The sequence below is a fragment of the Eumetopias jubatus genome, unplaced genomic scaffold (assembly GCF_037043125.1).
Source record: "Eumetopias jubatus isolate StellerSeaLion01/CBP00866 unplaced genomic scaffold, mEumJub1_p1.0 scaffold_2, whole genome shotgun sequence".
NCBI lineage: Eukaryota > Metazoa > Chordata > Mammalia > Carnivora > Otariidae > Eumetopias > Eumetopias jubatus.
In genome coordinates this window covers 198,355,970-198,375,254 of record NW_028274808.1, presented here as the reverse complement: position 1 = coordinate 198,375,254, position 19,285 = coordinate 198,355,970, and the positions used below count along the sequence as shown (strand labels likewise).

The 19,285-nt window shown below is 53.5% G+C and overlaps 1 protein-coding gene across 5 annotated transcripts in view; it reads right to left on the bottom strand.

Annotated features, from left to right (window-relative positions):
- The window catches only part of TBC1D14 (TBC1 domain family member 14), a 103,198-nt gene that overhangs the window by 8,552 nt on the left and 75,361 nt on the right, over positions 1-19,285 (bottom strand). For 4 of the 5 annotated variants that reach the window (XM_028126768.2, XM_028126779.2, XM_028126798.2 and 1 more), the window contains 6 exons: positions 17,514-17,620; positions 13,919-13,999; positions 12,916-13,010; positions 10,007-10,078; positions 9,183-9,311; positions 5,603-5,712 (listed from right to left, as the gene is read on the bottom strand). In XM_028126768.2, the coding sequence (XP_027982569.1) occupies positions 5,603-5,712; positions 9,183-9,311; positions 10,007-10,078; positions 12,916-13,010; positions 13,919-13,999; positions 17,514-17,620 (594 nt within the window). The remainder of the gene's footprint in view (positions 1-5,602; positions 5,713-9,182; positions 9,312-10,006; positions 10,079-12,915; positions 13,011-13,918; positions 14,000-17,513; positions 17,621-19,285) is intronic. The other variant, XM_028126787.2, reaches the window with a different exon arrangement.

Below are 19,285 nucleotides of genomic sequence, written 5' to 3'. Positions count from 1 at the left end.
ACCCCTTCTGAGCCCACACTTCCGGATGCTTGCCTGCGTTTCAAACCCCACTTAGATTCAAACCGCCACTGTGAAGAGAGCTCCAGGAGGAGCTCACGCGGATGCCACTCGAGCAGCTGAAGAGAGCACTCAGCTCCCCGGCCACCAGGCTCTGCCCTGGCCCCGCGGCAGCCCTGGGATGGGGATGGGGACGGCTCCCACCAGAGCAGCAGGAACAGGAGAGCTCCAGCCCTGCCCGTTTCCAGCCCTTCGGTGCCCTCACCGCGCCCTCAGCACTCGGCTTCCTCCTGCTTGGACCCGTGAGCGCAGGAGAGGCAGGGCCCCGAGGCCTGCCCAGGATGCTGCAGGCTTCTAGCCATGGCAGCAAGAGAGAACTCAAGGCTTCTTCCCTGGACTGCTGCAAGTTACTGCACCTTACGTCAAAATGGTAACTTCAATTATACATTCACTAATGCAAACTAACATATTTCTATGTTGCGGCACTAAAGAAGGGGCTATGGGCTTACAAAAGACACCAAACACACCTTGTGTGCATCTGCCTCCCCAATGATGTGTGTGGGAGAACAGGTCAGGTTCTTCCTGCCAAGCCCTCCCAACTTCCAGAAAACATCCTGATCTGCAATGTCGCTCTAACTGATGGTCTGAGCTTGCAGGTACATGAGGAGGTACAGGAAGGGGGAGAAGGGGGAGAAGGGGGAGAAGCGCCCAAAGCCTTCACGGAGGCAAAGGCTCATTCTCAGAAGCCAGCCCTTCCCTCATCCACTGCCCGAGCAGGTAACTGAGCTGACAGGGTAACTGGCTTCTGTGCTGGGTGCGGCTTTATACACCCTCTGGCTTCTCCAATTTCTCCCCGCTGCAGCTTCACGAGGGCGTACCATCATGTCCACTTCACAGATGAGGAAATTGCAAAGAAAGAGAGCCTGTGGGAAGTGGATCTGAGCCTGAGGTAGAGGCGCCATCCAGCACGCTCCCCTGTGGAGAAGCCACAACCAGAGACTTGGACCTTCTAGGCCTGACACCACCACTCCCGGCCGTGCCCACATGTTCCCACCATAAGCCTCTGCCCCTACAGCTGGCTTAGGAAGTGCCCCGAGCCCCCTCCCTCACCATGTGCTCCCCGTGTTCCTCACAAACTGAGACGAGCAGTTAGAAGAGACGCTGCCAGGTAAGATGATTAGATTTCACGAGGGCTACGTGAATTATTAATGCCAAACATGAACTGCATTCATTTAAGACTGGGAGGTAGTGGGGCGCCTGGGTGGCCCAGTCGGTGAAGCGTCTGTCTTCAGCTCAGGTCATGATCCCAGGGTCCTGGGGTCCAGCCCCACATCGGGCTCCCTGCTCAGCAGGGAGTCTGCTTCTCCTGCCTCTGCCCCTCCCCCCTCTGCTTGCTCTCTCTCTCAAATAAATAAAATCTTAAAAAAAAAAAAAGAAAAGACAAGGCTGGAAAGTAGTCATGACTCTGTTTCAACTCAGTTCCCAAGTCCAGCCCCTGCCCGAATCCTGGAAGCGGTTAGATCCCCCCCTGCCCCCACCCCGTGCCCGCAGAGCACCCTCTCATTGGGCCCTCATGCTGCAGCCCCAGCGGGGCCGGCAGGCAGCAGGTACGGCGCAGGGGCCCCGGCACTGCAGTGTAGGCTTCCCACTGCAAGCTTGCAACCCTCCCCGTCTCCCCCCCAACACTGATGAGGGTCCTGGGTGTGCCAGCCGCTAGGCTGGGCACTTGGGCGCTCGGCAGGACAAACCCCTGCTCCTGAGGAGCTCATGGGCGGACCTGTCAACCCAACGTTAAAACCTACAAATGAAATGAGAGCAAGATGCAACAGAAACTGAAATCTGCCAACCACAACCTTCACCCTGAACCCTTCCTTCAAAGTGGAGATTCAGTGGGATGGTGGGAACGCCAAGGACCCCCAGACCTCACTTCAACAAACATCATGCACGACAGGGAACGCACTGCTGGACTCTTCCACAAATCCCAGACTGTTTATTACAACACCCATTCACACCTCCAGATAATCCTGCCATTCGACAGCAGTGGGAAGGAGTTCGAGAAGTTCAGCGACCACGTGTCAATCCTCCCGCAAAACATGATACTGACTGAACGCCCAAAACTCTGCAAGGAGACGAACACTGCTGGGGAGACCTTGCTCTGGCCCTCGTATCTCCACGCACAGAGAAGAGTAACATGCCACACCACAAACTCCTTTCTCCGGGAAGGCGGCACCGGCAGGTAGATCTAATTCTCCACCATGAGGTCTCTGCACCGACGTCCCCCAGTCCACACAGAGTGACAAGCACCGGAGCGGCCTCAGACTGCATTCTGGAAGGGGCCTCGATCTAGGACCTGGAGCCATATGCGGGGCCGGACACCAAGGCCACAGAGATACCCAAAAAAGCTCCATCTGTGAGCGGAACGGCAAGAAAAGAGAGACAGCCACAGAGCGGGTCCGCACTGTGACGGAGGGAAGCGTCCGCTGCAGGGGCGGAGGGGAGGAACGAGAGCATTCTGCAGGAACCCCTCTCCAACTGCGCTACGCAAGGGCTGAGAAAGCTACCCTGTCCTGCCGCACAGGGCAGAGGAACTGTCCTGGGAACGAGGCAGGAAAGGAGCTGTCGCCATCTTCGTGCCTACGCAGCTCCCCCGGGGGCCCTCAGCCAGCCAAGCCAAACGGGCCCATCCACCCTCGGACAGGGGGCAGGAGCAAGAGGCCTCGTCCTCGGGCAGCCAGGACCCGGAAGCCTGGGATGTCCCTTGTCTCACGGAACACATGCCCCGCGCCTGCCCGCCCGCCAGCCCTGCCAAGGCGGCGCCCTGCTAACAGGGTGGATGTGGCTTCGGGGCAGCTCGTGTAGCACGGTGATAAAGCAAAGGCTCTGGCGTCCGACCAGTCCGGGTGGGACTGGGCAGGGGCCTCGGTGGCTCCTGTGAAGACAAAACCAGCCGTGAGCATCTCTGCGCAGTGGGCTTCCAGGGCACGTCCTGAGCACGACCGTGCTTTCCCTGGCTTCCTCCTCGCTGCCTGCCCTGCTTCCCACTGGGGCCGTTCCCTGGGAGCACCCAACTAAGAACCCGAATCAGCGCAGACCATCCATGAATCCGGGCTGCAAGGAGTGCACCAGGAGCACGTGGTTTTGCTGGGCCCAACTGCACCTCTCCGCTAGCCCTCCACCGCCATGCAAACGGAAACAGTGTTCTCCTTGGTCCTTATTCCAGAGAGCAGCCAAGCAGAGGCCTCCCCAAAGCAGGCTGGGCAACATTCACGAGGCATCAGGTTCTAGCCACGACCCCTCACGAACCCTGGAGCTTCCTTTTCATGGAGACACCCGGCACGCTGCGTCAGTTTTCATCATGGATGAGTCTGGTCCAGGGTTCACACTCTGAGGAGCATCGTCAGCATGTAGACTCAATCTCTGGAGCCCAAGCTCTGGGACCCAGCTCTCGGGGTATACTAAGTCCCCACCAAATCCCTCAGAAGGGTTCCATGGGCAAGCACGCAAGGTCTGGAGCAGTGAACATGAACACTGAGTGCCAGCTAGCCACAGGACCTCGGGCAAGCCGCTCTGCCTCTCTGAGCCCCAGTTTCCCCATCTAGGAGCCGGAGGTGTCACAGTTCACTCCAAGGGGCTATTCTGAGGTTACGGGAGATCCTGTGTGAGCAGCACTGCAGTCAATGAATGCAGGTGCCCCTGGCCTCTGCCCCCATCTGGATGGTCATGGTCTCCAGACGAGAACTGAGACGAGCAGGTCCTCTAGGACGGTGCTCTTGGCACTGCCCCTTGTGACCCAGTCAAGATTGCTGCACTCTGAAATCAATCAGGGTGGATGACCACCAGTGGTTCTTCTTAAGTAAACAGAATAGGAAATTTCAAAAACGCTTTACCTTGACAAAGCAAGGACTAGGTATTGTCTGAAACCTGTTTCGGCCAGGTACACAGAGAAAGTTTCTGTACATACGGCCACACACCACATCACGTCATAAAATCCCTTTCCTTTTACGAGTCAGGGTGAAAGAGTTTGAAAGACACTATTCCAGACAGTGTTTTCCAACTTCAGTTTTAGCCCGAAATCCTAAGAATAGGAGTTGGAGGCCTAACACAGGAGGCAGAAGCTGAAGGCTCTGGTGCGGTCTGACCCTCCCTGAACACCCTCCCCACCGTGCAAAGTCACGGTCAGCACCGTGTTGAGGCCCAAACGGGCCTTTCGGCCAAGTGACATCTTTTTTTCTGCAGAGCCCCTCTGTAAGCCAGGTGGCGGGGACCAGGGGTATCACCTTAAAAGGCCCGACAAGGTTCATAACTGCAGGCAAGAGAGGAGAAAACGTGTGCAGAAGGGGTTAATGCCCATCACCAAGGCCGCGAAGCAAGTAGCAAGAAAGACTGGACCAGGCCTGAGGGTTCCAGAACCATACTTCTCCCACCACTGTTCCACACGTCCGCCGCTAGCAGACCTGCCCCCAAACATGAGCGTTCTCAGGGGTGACATCCCACCCCTTCCTCAGGCGACCACATCCACCTCTGCATGAAGATTTGCCTGGCCTACTGCTGTACCCAGAACTCTCTGGAGCCTCCTATCTGTATGTCTACTTAGATGTCCAGCAGGTACTTCCAAATCAGTGGCCAAAATCAAATCCATGAAGCACACTGCCAAACCTGCTCCCAGCTGGGAGTACCTGCGAGCCCCTCACTAGCTGGACACTCGAGTGCAGGTGATGCTCGGCCTTCCCTCACACATCCGCAAACTCCCTCAGGGACAGGCAGCTCTCCTCTCCCTCGGCCTCTCAGCCCCCTACCGTCCACCAGCTCCCCCAAGCCTCAGTTCAAGCCCTGCTCTTTTGGCCTTCATGTGTCCCTGCCTCTGGGCTCCCAAGTAACCTGCAGCTCACTTCTGGATATAACCCGCCTCCATCCTCACCCTGAGCAAAAGCCTGCAACTGTTCCCTCTGGCCCCTGCAACCTGCCCAAGCTCCCCGGCATGGGACCTAAGTCCCACACGATCTCTCACCCCTTTACCGTAGGCTCCAGCATCACCAAACCGACCGCTACAGCCCTGCTAATTCTGGGCCACCACGTGCTCACGTCACACCTTGGCTCAAACTCATGGGTCACCTCTGTGTACTCTTACCCAACCCGGGGTGCAGGGCCCTGTCCATCTTCCCTGCCTAAGAGACAACATGTACGACACACTACAGAGCTGTCTGTGGACGCAGCTCTTCCCACTGGACAGAGCTCCGGACAGGCAAGCGCTGTGTCCTGCCCCCTACTCATCACTAGATCCTAGCAGGAGCCCAGCACAGACCTGTGGTTAGTGACACCTCGCTTACTGCACGGATAAAGGGCACTCTGAAAACAAATAGGTCCACAACACCGTTTCTCTCCTTCGCAGAATAAAGAAGGACACAGACAGTAATAAAACAGACCTCAGAGCGCCTGGCAGATGCAGGAGCTTGAACAGCACAGGGCACCTCAGACACAGAGCAGTGGGGAAGACAATACAACAGGATGTGGGCGGGAGTTCAGCCGAGCCCAGAAAGAAGCCGGCAGTGAAGACAATGAACAGCAGGCAGGGAGAGGAGAAAACCCATAGAAAATTCAGTCTTACCAATCAATTAGGTAGATGTCTGGAGTTAAGTTGTTTTTCTTGAAATGAGCAAATAATTTCGGCAGATTTTCTTCAAAGAACACCTCAAATGCAGCAAAATAGGTCAACATCTGGGGAGACAACGTGAGATAGACCAATGAACCAGTTACCAGCACAGACTTCCACTCTGCAGCAGAAAGGCGACATACGGACGCTTTCAGGACAGGACAGCCGTCATCCACAGCTGCATACACGTCTCGCTGGGCTCAGGCAGTTTCTACCTGAGCCCCTTCTCTGCTCTCCACAACGTCACCAGCTACATCGTCGTATTCCCTCAACTTACACAGAAGGCGGCAGAGGTCCACTGGTGTGCGGCAAGGCTGGGACCTGAACCGTGCCTGGCCCACTGCAAAAGCTGAGTGTCGTGGGCTGGCTCTTCTCCAAGAACCGGGAAGGATGAACTGTCTAAAGGGACCTGAGAAAGCACGCACCCCTCGCGCACAACCTTGGCACGTCCCGAGGGAGTGTCATCCTGACGTGTGTGGCAGACAATGCCACTCTGGCCCCAAAACGCAGCCCTTTTAATGCAGCGAAGGGAGAAAATATTAAGGAAAAGCAAGCAGTCAGAGCCTCTATCGTACGGGCACATGCTCTTCAACTCCTAGAGGTTTGGAGGAACATAGCACACACTGAGCAGGGGAGCGCTGCTGGAACAGGAAGAACAGCTGGGGTGGGATTAGTCATGACCCGCGTCAGAGCGGCGGCCCACTCCTGGGCCATGCAGCTGGATGCACGCAGGCAACTGGCAACTCTCCGACTCAACGAAGGGATGTACTATAAACCAGTGGGTCCCGACGGGGGTGCGGGGAGGACTCTGCCTCCCGGGGGGGACACCTGACAATGTCAGAGGAGCTTTCTGATGGATACGCTAGCAGGGAGGTGCTGCTCGCATTCAGCGGGCAGAGGCTGCAGATGCTGCTGGTCTCCTCCGCAGCACAGGATGCCCCCCCACACCTACCGGACCCCCATGTCCACGGTGCTGTCAGGAGAACCTGCTGTCAAGAAGGTCCCGGTCCACACTATGATTCTATGATCATGCCTTCAATTCCAGAACCCCAGAAATTCATAAGTGCAGTCTTTATTGTATGTGTCTAAAGACAAAGGTGGGGTCTTATCTTCACAATTAGGAAATACTGAGATATAAATCATTTTATTATATAAACAAGTATTTTCCTGACTATGAAAGCCTGTAAATGCTCCCTGTAAAAAACTTTAGTGTACAAACAAAAAAGATCATCCATAAACACTATTAATATTGTTCATTTCCTTCTATTGTTAAATATGCTGGCTGTTACAGCACATGTTCTGCTTCAGATACTTTTGAAAAACAATCAGCTTTCTAGGGGCACCTGGGTGGCTCAGTCGTTAAGCGTCTGCCTTCCGCTCAGGTCATGATCCCGGGGTCCTGGGATCAAGCCCCGCATTGGGCTCCCTGCTCGGCGGGAAGCCTGCTTCTCCCTCGCCCACTCCCCCTGCTTGTGTTCCACTCTCGCTGTACCTCTGTCAAATAAATAAATAAAATCTTCTTAAAAAAAATCAGCTTTCTAATCTTAAAATACTTTACTACAATACGATGCCTCGCAAACCTCAGTACTGCACCGGATATGCTGCTAGATTTTATTATTTTTCTTATTTTAACCGCAGTACGTTAACACACAGAGATACCTTATTTTCAGACATACAATATAGTGAGTGATTCAACAGCTCCACACATCACTCAGTGCTAAGTGTGCTCCTAACCCCCATCACCTATTTCCCCCATCCCCCGGCCACCTCCCCTGGGATAACCACCAGTTTGTTCTCCAGAGTCAGGCGTCTGTGCTTTGATTTGTCTTTTTATTCCCTTTGTTCATTTGTTTCTTAAAATCCACATATAAGAAAAATCAAATGGTCTTTGTCTTTCTCTGACTTATTTCACTTAGCAAAACACTCTCTAACTCCATCTACGTTGTTGCAAATGGCAAGATTTCATTCTTTTTCAGGACTAAGTAATATTCCACTATACATATGTGTGTGTACACATCCCCCCCATATCTTCTTTATCCATTCATCAGCAGATGGACGCTTGGGCTGCTTCCACAATTTGGCTGTTGTAAGCAATGCTGCACTAAACATCAGGGTGCACGTATCATTCTGAATCAGTGCTGTCTCACTCTCTGCATAAATACCCAGTAGTGCAATTACTGGGCCTATTACATAGGGTAACTCTACTTTTAGTACCTTGAGGACCCTCCATCCTGTTTTCCAGAGTGGCTGCACCAGCTTGCATTCCCACCAGCAGTGTAAGAGGGTTCCCCTTTCTCCGCATCCTTGCCAACATCTGTTGTTTCTACTGCCGGATTTTAAGTAACCATCTGCCTCCCCCTAAACCCCCATTTTAAAAAAGGTTTTCATCTTTACGATGAAAAATGATTTTAAATAACTACAGTTGTAATTATGTAACAACCATCGTTGTCCTGTGACTTTCTTAGGATTGATCCGCACAAACAGAACTACATACCTGTGCCATTTACCACTACTGATAGTTGAAACCAAACTGTCTTCCAAAAGGCCTCTACCAATTTACAGCTCCCCTAACAGCCACCACGTTCACAGCAGTGTTGAAATACTTTTTTTTTAAATGTAGGTACTGCCTGAGCAAGAAACACTTCAGAGTCCTTAGGATATTAAGGAAGAAACATGCCCGAGATGGTCTCGAAGTACTGGTGACCATTATCAGCAAATCAGCCAATGGGCCCCTTGAGTGGGCGGCTCTCCGGGCTTAGAGAACCCACAGGCTTAGGAAGCAGAATGGGTGAAGATCCCAGCAATTCCACTCACCAGCTACGTACGCTGATGGATCATGTCATTTCTGGGCCTTGCCTCTTCATCGGCGCCCTGCAGAAGACCCACCTCCGGCAGCACGTGAGGGGCCTCCCCAGGGCAACTCCTGTCAGCTCCTCCCACCTGGTCTGTGTCTACAGCAATAAAGAGGTGGTCGTAACCACGTCCCCTCTCCCGTGTGGGGGCGCACTGCGTGAAGCAGAGCCCCGGGGTGGCAGTGAGCAGCAACAGAGTGGGTGATGCCATGCTCTCCCTGATGGACCCAAATGTGGAGGGCACCCCTCAGCTTCTGCTGTGACACAAGTGTGCGTATTTGGGCAGGAGCCGCCCCTCCTTCCTCGTTTAAAGAATGTGTTTTCAGAAATACTTCTGAAAGAACGTTTTAAGTACATACAAATGGGGCACCTGGGTGGCTCAGTCGGTTAAGCATCTACCTTTGGCTCAGGTCATGATCCCAGGGTCCTGGGATCGGCCCCACGTCGGGCTCCCTGCTCCACGGGGGGCCTGCTTCTCCCTCTGCCTGCTCTGCCTGCCGCTCCCCCTGCTTGTGCTGGCTCTCTGACAAATAAATAAATGAATTTTAAAAAAAGAGAAAAAAAGAAATACATAGAAATGGCTATCAACCGTGTACTTGGAAAACATACTCCTTTTCCCTCTGAAAAGACAGAATGATCAGCAACCCTGGCTGTGTGAAGGCACACATACTGGGGATACTCACAAGGCCATGGTCCACTCGGAAAAACGCCATTTGACAGGGTTTATTCAAAAGATTAGAAAAAGCAATGAAGGCATCTGCAGTATCTAGGTTCAAGATCAGCACTGCTGCTATGAAGGACATGCCCTGGACCTGAGGAAGGAGAGAAAGGGGTATTAAACTCATGGTAGCCACCACGGTTGGAACTGCTCTTTCATGGATTGAAAGAGGAACCAAAACACCCTCAAGCTAGGAGGGCCCATGCGGCCACCCACCCACCACCACCCACCGCTGAACCGAGCGCCTCAGCGGCGCCCACCTGTCCTCTCTCGACTGCTCGGCCACATCGGCCCCCCCCCCGCGCTCCCTCAGCCCCCGCCTGCGGCCACATGGAAAACCATGAACGCATATGGCATCTGACGGGCTGCCCTCCAGAACGGATGGTGCCCAGTGCTGCAGAGATGGGGCTCTAACTTGAGGCGTTAGGGCTCCAATCATGCGCGCACAGCTGCTAAGCCGTGGAACAACAGCAGCGCAGGGTGCAAACGGTTATTGCTTAAAGGCTTTTCCGGTTTAAGGCTAAGAAAAAAAAATCACATGCAAAAAATCATAATCAAATCCAATTACAATGTGATCAGTGCCACAGAGTGGCCGTGTCAGCTCAATCCCTTTACAAGAAAGCGGAGGCAATTCACGGACCACAGAGCTCTCCATTCCCCCCGACAACAACAACAACAAAAAAATGAAGGCACCACCCAACCTGACATTTGCAGCTAAGTTGTGCTGGGCAATATTCTGACTTTATTTTTAGATCGTAACATTATAAAATATTGAAAAGGTTCACTTACATAACCCACATCCGGTCGGTAACAAGTATAAGCGCCCAAAATACTGTGCAACATGTCATGATATGGACCACCCTAAAAGGATCAACACACCAAAAACAACACGTGCGTAAGTCTGGTTAGTACTCAGATCGACATCTGACGCTGCTGCCGGTCACACCAGCTGCTCTCGGAGGACGAACCAGTCGCCAAGCATTATGCTCGCAGCTCTATGCATCCTGCATGACTCAACGAGTTCACGACCAATCCACGGTTAACCAGAGACTGCAGCTCAACCTACAAAGCTGCTTGGAAAAAAGCTGGTGGGTCAGGCATGAACACCTCGCTCGGAAAGCATCCTTAGTCTGGCTCCTGCTGCGTAACTGTGTTTCCCCCCCCAAAGCGCAACAGGCAAGCCAACTACCCCAGGGCTCTTCAGAGCAGGTGACCCGCCTGTCTCCTCTCCCCGCGATGATCCTCATCTGTTTCTTTTGTGTGTTTCAGCAGGGCAGGTTTAAGAAATACCCTATAAGCGTCAAGTGCTGACAGCAACCATTTTATTAACATTCTCCCCGTCCTGCCACCCGAGACCTGTGCTGGAACTTCCTGTTTCCTAAGTGAGCACAGAAGCAAGCACACAGGTACGTCCCGCGATGTCAGTGTGTCTGAAGGCACCGTGAATGGACCGGTGGGGTCCAGATCCCACAGCCCCCGTGCATTGCTACCCTGCGGCTACAGTCAAGGAATAAAAAGCGTACATGGTGTGTGACAAGAAAATCACTCCACAGGTGACCGCGTGTGGCTTACAAAAGAACGCCATGGCCCAAACCCTCACATTCTGGCATATACGAGAAGTAAAAGAAGAGACACTTCCAAATCAGACGGATGAAAGAAGGAAAGCCCACATGGGAAGGTAAAAAAGATGGCCTCTGGTGCCAAGCGGGCAGGAGAAGGGGGACGGGCAGAGAGCTCGGTGACAAAGTGCCAAATGCCCACCTGACCACCACCGCTGACTGTCACTGAATGAGAAAGACTAGAACGCCATGCTGAACTTCTCTTAAAGGTAAATGCTTTTAACTTAAAAGATTCTCCACTGTTCTATGTGCTGAATGTCCGTTCTCTGAAGAAAAGAGGGTGCCAGTGGATGGCGGCCCCCTATTTCAGATACCCTTGTTTTGAACATCTCCCCACACTCTCCCCTCCCACTGCGCTTTGTTTTTTGGTACTACCCACTTATGAATTCAGAGCTGAGGGCACCACAGGCTGAGGGACACATCCAAAGGAACCCAGAGGGAAGGAGAAAAACCAACTTCTCTGCCATCTGCTCCCACCCACACCTGAGAGACCCCTAAGCCCCTCCTCTTCTTCTGAACACATCTCCCTGTGCCAAGATAATTGCCTTGTGAATCTCAAAGTCAATGAGGCTGAGTCCGCAGGAGAGACTGCACAGAGGTCACTCTGGGTCCCCAGTCTGGGAACACTGGTCCTGAGCATCGGCAAGATGCCAGCACCCTCTCACGCCCCGCTCCAGTTCCCCGCCTGCCCTCGTCGGCCTGCAGGACAGGTGTATCTCAAAGCACTGCCCTGATGCTCTCCTTCCTCCAGGGCACAGCTGAACTGCACAGGCTCCGATGCGGCCACAGCGGCCAGGGGTCGGGTAAGCGGGGGCCACAGCACTGAACTCAATGCTCTCTGTTCATTCCTTCGGAGGGAAGGGGGATCCCCTGCACCACCCGCTGTCTGATGCTTCTGTTCTAGTCCTCCTTCTGCCTGGAACGTCTTTCCCATTGTCTGGTCACACCGTCACTCAAACCTAGTCCAAGCGCAGCCTGAGGGCCCCCTCCTCAGCAACCCCATTCCCAACACCCGTTGCCCCCATGCCGGACTCCCAGCAGAGTGGCCCCAGCTCCTCCGTGTTGGGACACACCTACATTTCTGCAAAGCCCACGTGTGTCTAACATGTGCATCTGCATGCCTGCCTCCTTCCACGCGGCTGGTGAACTCTCTGTTCTGGTTCATTCCACTATCCCTTATTGGTCATCCAGTATGTGCATGGCGTGACACCAGAAACATGGGCCTGTCAGAATCACGTTGGGGATCCCAAAGATGCTTGGCAAGCGCCTAGGTGAGGACAGGGAGGAGGCCAGGGACGTGTGTGGGGGCTGGCACAGCGATCCACAACAAGACAGGAATCTGAACCAAGTAGGGGCCGTGGGAACAGGGTAAGAACAGATTCAAGGATATTTCAGAAGTAGAACTGGCAAAAACCATTACAGCCTGGATACAGGAGGGTTCAAACAAGACCCCCAGGGAAATGTCTGCTATCAGAAGAAAAGGTCTTCACACCCCTCTGTTCTGATGACTCCAAAATCCACAGGCGGCAGCCCTGAGCCCTGCCTGTGCTAGCTCAGAGGCCCACGGAAGAAGCCACGGTTCTCTTTACTGCCATCCAAAAGAGGGTACTCCATCCCGTCTCCCATGGCTGGTTGTGCACCTGGGGGTGTCACCACTCTCTCCTGGGCCATCTGCTTAGAAGCCCACCCTCACCACAGCCTGCAGCTGCTGAGGACTTCCGCACGCCCCCACCCGCACCCCAGGCTCCCCACCCGGATCGTCTTCTGAGGGAATGCTACTCTGTGCAGCTCTGAAAACGCAGTCGCAGCCTGGAAGCTCCGTCAGATGGAGCAGCACACCAGGCCCTTCCTCCCTTCCAAGGCTTCGGTACATGCAACGTAAAAGGAACCAGAGCTGCCTTTGAAAGCAGAAAGATGAATTAGGCTCGTCTGTTACGGTCTAAACGTGATGACGTAAGACTGCCCTCCCCCACGCCCAAAACCCCTAGTACTTTTCAAACTTGATTACAAACACGTGCGGTTTGGCATCTATGATGGTTACACAAAACATACTTAAAGCAACAAATGACCGCCACCTACTTGTTGGAAAATGCAGAGATTAGGAAACGTCCTCGAAATGTCCAGTTTAATAAGCTCCAAGCTGGCTTCTCTGTCTGCGGCTGAAAACCCGGCATCTGTCAAAAGACGAAGAGTCAGGACATGGCTCAGAGGCAGGCATGCACAATCACAAGGCTCTCAAGTGTGACAGGGATGGACACGGGACATTGTTCTGCACAAGTACACGGGCCGAATTACAGCAGGAGCCCACACGGTCCACTGTGGGCTTCTGAAGAGCAAAACCTCGCAGCACCAGCTGAGGCTGGATCGTCATTAGGGACTTCCCAGAGTCTGAAATCGAAATCTCATCTGATATTACCTGACATCAACAACAGTCAGTGGAAGGAAGGACAAGTAAGCGAATATTCACAAAACACACCTTCTTGGCCCTAAAACATCCCTGGTGTGAAGTTTGAACGCATGGCACTTAATAAGGAGGAACACTCCTGCGTACTTTCTGACAAACATTTACAAATAACTGGTTTTGTATTTTGGAATTCCCTCAGTACTCAGTCCCTCAGTACTACACGGACAGTATAAACAAAGATCAGTAAAAAAGACGCTATTTAAGCACCAGCCGTAATCACTCCTGTGCGTCCGGGGACATTTTAAAAGCACCATCTAGCACATGTGTGGTGTTCCTCTTTCTACGGACTAGTTCCCAAGCTCCTGTAGGAGCCAACATTCGACCAGTCCTGGGGGCCAGGCTACTAAAACCACGGGAACAGTGAAACCACACTGGATCTGACTGGCCCTCCTGCCCGTCTGCACACAAACGTGTCTCAGGAAATGATCTTTCTCATAAGCTTTTTCTTCAACTCGTTTGCTCTAAAAAAAAAAAAAAAAAAAAAAAAAAATCCTTTCCCCCATGAAACTTTTTATGAATTTGCACCAACCTCTACTTCGGTTAAGGAAAGTCCATTGTGTAATGAATAAAGACACACAATTGACCCAAGTAGCCCACCGGGCTTAGCAGGGTGTGTACCTTCGTTCTCCGCTTCAGAGCCTCCTGTGCTGAAGGACCGCCACCTCTCCTTGGCTCGGGCAAGACAGATGTCAAAGAGCTCTGGAAGAAAAGTCTCAGGGTAAGTATCACGGGCACACGGGCACAGAGAGCACACAACCACCTCGTTCCAATACTGACAGTTCCACCTGAGTCCGCACACTCACGAGACCACGTGAACAATTCCCCCCAACATGGCCTGAAGGTCCTACTGAGGCCTAAAGACATCACCACGTACTAAGAATTCACAAAATATTACCACGATGTCGAGTATGACTTTAATTACACACCCCGCCCCTACAAGGCTTCTGTTCTGACTTGTTTCTGAGTTTATTGCCTCTACCAGCCTGGGAGCTCCTCAGCAGTGAGACCACAAAGGTCTCTCATTCACCTATGCATCCAGAGCAAAAGGCACTGGGACCGACACAGATCCATACAATCAACGAACATCCGACTGATGGAGGGAAGCAGAGACCAGCAGAAACCCATCTGGTTTCAGATAAGGACAAGAGGCAGCCCCTATCGCCATGGCCCAGCCTCCCTCATCTCGATGCCGGAAGTGGGGAGGGGGCCGAGGCTTCACGACACCGGGGTTCCTGCTGGCAGCCAATTCCCAGGATGAGCCCCCATAGGGCGGGCTCCAATTCTCCCCCGCCCATCCTAAGAACTTTCTTTTTCAGTAAGTCTTCTCTTTGAGTAGCTTAGGAACAGTGAAATAATACCTCATGCTCACAGATTTTGCTATCATAGACAGCCCTCCGCAGGTATATCCACACCCTGTTCTTGAAGGAACCAAAGTGAGGACTCTACCTGCAAAGACTTCCCAGGGCCCCCAGGCCATTCACCCCAGCCCCAGGTCCCTCACCCACATGCCTGTCGTTGATGAGCACCGACGGATCACTAAGACTTTAACTGCAGCTACCCAGAGAATTTCTGTCAGTTTATTTTTCCCATCACTATTTTGGAAAACACAAGAGAGCACCACTGCCTCCCAGACAGTGCATGCTATTTTATTAAGGCATAAGCCAAGCTGTGGTAACGGTACTGTGATCCAACAAGTGAAATCTGGATTACTGACCTTTTTCCAGCCTTGTTAAAGATCTGACTCACAACACGCTGGTCGGCCAGGGAAGGAGAGGGTACGACTATGAAATGTAACTTCATACTATTATCCCTAGACGAGATGGTCTGCAGAACCTCTACCTGCTCTCACTTTCCAGGAGGTGGGCTTGGCTTTGATCATTTCAGCAGAAGACGGAAGGCAACCACCCCACGGCCCCTGAGCCCTGGGAACCACTGGCCAGAAGAGGTATGTGACACTCCAAGCAGACACTGGCAGCCTCGGGGAAGAATGGGTCGGAGTGTCAGAGTCCTACAAGTATCTCCGTGGCTTCACTGCTGTGTCTGCAGTGATGAGGGGAACAGCAAACACACCTTGCTCTCAGACCCGGGTTCAAAGCCCAAGGCTGACTTCCCGAAGAGCGAAGGTTTAATAACAGTACTACACTGACTTCCTACAAGCTTCCGATCTCACAAGCACAACCTTTAAGAGCAAATCTCCAGGGCTTCCCAAGGCGGAACGCAGGCTTCCGACTCAGCCAGGGGTAGAATCGAATCCTGACTCCAGCACGCACCAGGGTGGGGGGCAGCCCCTAACCTTCTCAGGATGGCTGTCGACATTAGAAAAGAGAAGGGTAAGTGGAGAAGCGAATGCGGTGCCCGCCTCGACAACTGGAATTCACAGTTATCTGCATTACTGGCTTAACTGTTCAGTAAAACGGAGATTAAGGAGAACCCAAGAAGGTGGCATGCATTCATTTAACGAATGCTTCTCGAGAGCCTGCCATGTGCAGGGAGCTGGACCGGGCCCAGGTGACAGAGCAGAGAGCAGGACAGGTGGGACCGCAGCTTCCAGGTCGCGTGCTCTAGCAGGGGCAACAGACACCAGGCGGCCAACTGTACAAGAAAGATGCGGCATAAATAAAATGAACCAATACCAGCATTTAGACAATCTTTCAAGATGTATTATCGATTACCTAGCCGTTTAGCCCCATCTACTCGGATACGGTCCACAAAAGACTCTAATTTCCCTAAAATCAACCGAGGCACCAATGAGAAACAACACACGCACACACACACACTACTCGGCACTATGTTCAGCTGTTTGATAGACTTTAGAAATTTTTCAAGAACAAGGGCTGAGATCAATACTCAGCAATTTCTCCAAACCTCTACAAACGAGTCCTACAGGTTAAATGTTACATACAATCCTTTCAGGCGAAGAAGTTAAAACGAGCCAGAAATGGAGTTTGGAGGAGGTCACTAGAGTAGATTTTTTTTTTTTTTTTTTTGAGAGAGAATGAGATAGAGAGAGCATGAGGGGGGGAGGGTCCGAGGGAGAAGCAGACTCCCTGCTGAGCAGGGAGCCCGAGGCGGGACTCGATCCCGGGACTCCAGGATCATGACCTGAGCGGAAGGCAGTCGCTCAACCAACTGAGCCACCCAGGCGCCCGGAGGAGGTCACTAGGAACAGAAACCAGTAACCATCCACACAACCAGCTGACCTTACTCAAGATGGAGAACGCTGCCTGGACGAGGCTCCCATCGTGGGATGAGATCAGTGTCTTGTAAGATAAAAAAATAAATTAACAGGAATAAAAATAGGACCCCTAGCTACACAGAGAGGCTATAAATCAGTTTTCTGCTCGAACGCCTTCCACAGGGTGAAAACTGCCACCACGAGCTGCACGAGCGCAAAGGACAGGTGGAGGAAGGGGCTCCTGTCTCAGCAGCCGGGACCGCAGCCAGGGAGCAAAGGGAGAACAAGCGACCGCCAGTTACGAAGCACTAGGTCCTAAGTGTCTGAGCTCCAGTGTCAACCTCCCTCTGGGCGCGCAGCCTCGCAGGGTGCTGGGCACGGAGCAGGAAGCCAGTCTGGAGCGCACGTGGTGCTGGGGGATGATCACCTGCACACCGCACGGGGCCTCCGGAAAGACAGGCAGCCCGAAGAAAGCGGAGTAGAGATCTCACCCTCCCCTCCGGACTTCAGCTACTAGGACTCAGGGACCCCGGGCCTGGCACGGCAACTGTCCTTCTACGGTGCTTACGTATAAGCTGCCTGGAACAAAATGTTGCAAAAAACCCCCACAATACCCTAGAGAGAATGCCTCCGCAGAAAGAACACCCACCTCCCTTCCACCGTCACGTCCCCATCAAGGCTGGCTTTCCACAGCACTCGGGGAAGAGGTCCTGACGTGACCCAGCCCACCGCTGCTTGGAAACCCGTATGTGCCACCTTGTCTATTCAGGGAAGAGGACTGGTATCAGGAAGAAGGGAGGCGTGTGCTCGGGACTCCCAGGGAACTGAAGCACGTAGGAGTGACCCGGGCCGCCCCGCTGTCTCTCCCTCCTGGAGGACACAGTTACCAGGCCTCTCAAAAGACTCGGCTTCACGGCAGTGGCTACCTTTCTTCCTCACGGGGCAGAGGGGACGGGGGAGAAGCCAGAGGACTGGGGCTGGAGGGAGGCAAGGGGAGAGGGTACATTCTCCAAGCCTAGGATCGGGCAGGCTACTCACCATGGGTGATGTTTAACTCGTTGCCAATGGCTAAACTCCAGACTTTGCCTCTCACACTGGGAGGGATTCCCTGCCACCATAAATCTCGAACTTTTCTAGAGCACCACCTGGACAAAAAGAGAAGCGTGGATTTAGGAGTTTGTTCCCCATGAAGAAACATCTGGCTACCTGTGTGCCCAGCCCCAGACCAGAAGAGCGGGGGATAGGGAGTCGCATGTGCAGCCCCTGCCCTTGGGGAGCTGCAGCCCAGCGTTCCAGAGGCCGGGAGAGCAACAACAATGGCTGTTCTGGAGCTGAATCCCGAGTGACCAGCAGCAGTTTAAGCAGGTAAAGGACAGGAAGGGCTTTCGGAGCAGAAAGCACGGAGCAAGAAAGAGTCCGGGCTGCTGCAGGAACTGCAGACAGCTGGGCACACCGCGGGGGTGCCAGGGAGCCCCCTCAAGAGCCCAGCGGCCGGCCGCCGCACTGCGCACGCAGCCAGTCGGGGAGTGAGCTGCCCAACCCTACTGGCAGTGGAGACGCGGAGGTCTGCGGGCCACGATGCACACACACCGCCAACAGCCGCGACTAACATGAAGGTGCCAGGGCTCCCCTGGGGCTTCTCAGCGCGGCGCAGGGGGGGAAGAGCACGGGCTGCTGCAACCGAAACCAGGTCTGCATCCCGATTCCACCTTTACCTGCGGAACCCAGAGCAGATGACTTCTCCCCTCTGCCATCCAGCTGCTGAAACCCTGCCCCAGAAGGGCGTTGTGAAGGTCAAATGGGACAGGGCACAGAGGCGCCCGGCCGGTGCACTAAATGCGGGCTGCTGTGGAAGTGCCCGCGTCTAGCTCACATCAAGCATCGGCCAGGGCAGGAGGCCCTGGGGTGGGGGGTTCTGCAGCCACACAGGGACACAGCCCAGGGGTTCTGAGCACCTCCACTCTGTTCCTGGGTCCCCTTTGAGAGAAAGTATTTCCTGACTGTGTCCAGCCTATTAAAGACACTGCCTAGAAAATCGGGCTCCAGGAATAGCTTGTTTTCCTCAACAGGGCTGTCTGACCCCGGTAACGAGAGCGAGTAACACCCAGGAAAGTGCCAGAAGCAAGTCCCCAACATCCTAACATCCAGTTCAAGTGGAAAGGGACAAGCCTGAAGGGTAACTCGCATCCACGCTCCCTGGCAATGCGCTCTAACAGGCTGAGGCCCAGAAGGAGCCACCCGCGTCTGTGCCTGGCCCTGGGACTGCTGTCCACACGCTGCCTCTCCCCATTCTGAACGTGTAGGAAGAACAGATCTATAGCTGTCCCTTGGGTGTTAAGATGACAGCAGCTACCAGACTCTGCCGGGTACTGGCCACTGGGGGTGTCATCACAGACTCCGTCCCCATCCTCAGAGGACAACAGATGCTGGAGCAGATGGATACAGTGTAGCCAGGGGTCTCCCACAGTCACCTAGGCAGCAAAGTCTTCCCCGACGAAGTCTGAGCTTTAGAGAGCGAAGGGTTAGCTGGATGAGGCATTACAGGGCAAGAGCACGCTAAGCGGAGGGGATAGAACATGCAAAGGTCCTACGGATCCCTAAGGAGAGGGCTCATCAAGGCAGGAAAGCTGTGAGCCTAGAGAGAAAGGGGCAGGTTATCTCACAAAAGATCCCATCCGCTATGCAAAGAAATTCATACTGTATACAGAGTAGTAGGAAGTCACAGACATTCTACACTGTGGGGGGGGGGGCGGACACAGACCTGGGCTTTGGAAGATCCCTCAGGCTACTGAGCAAAGACAATCTGCGGG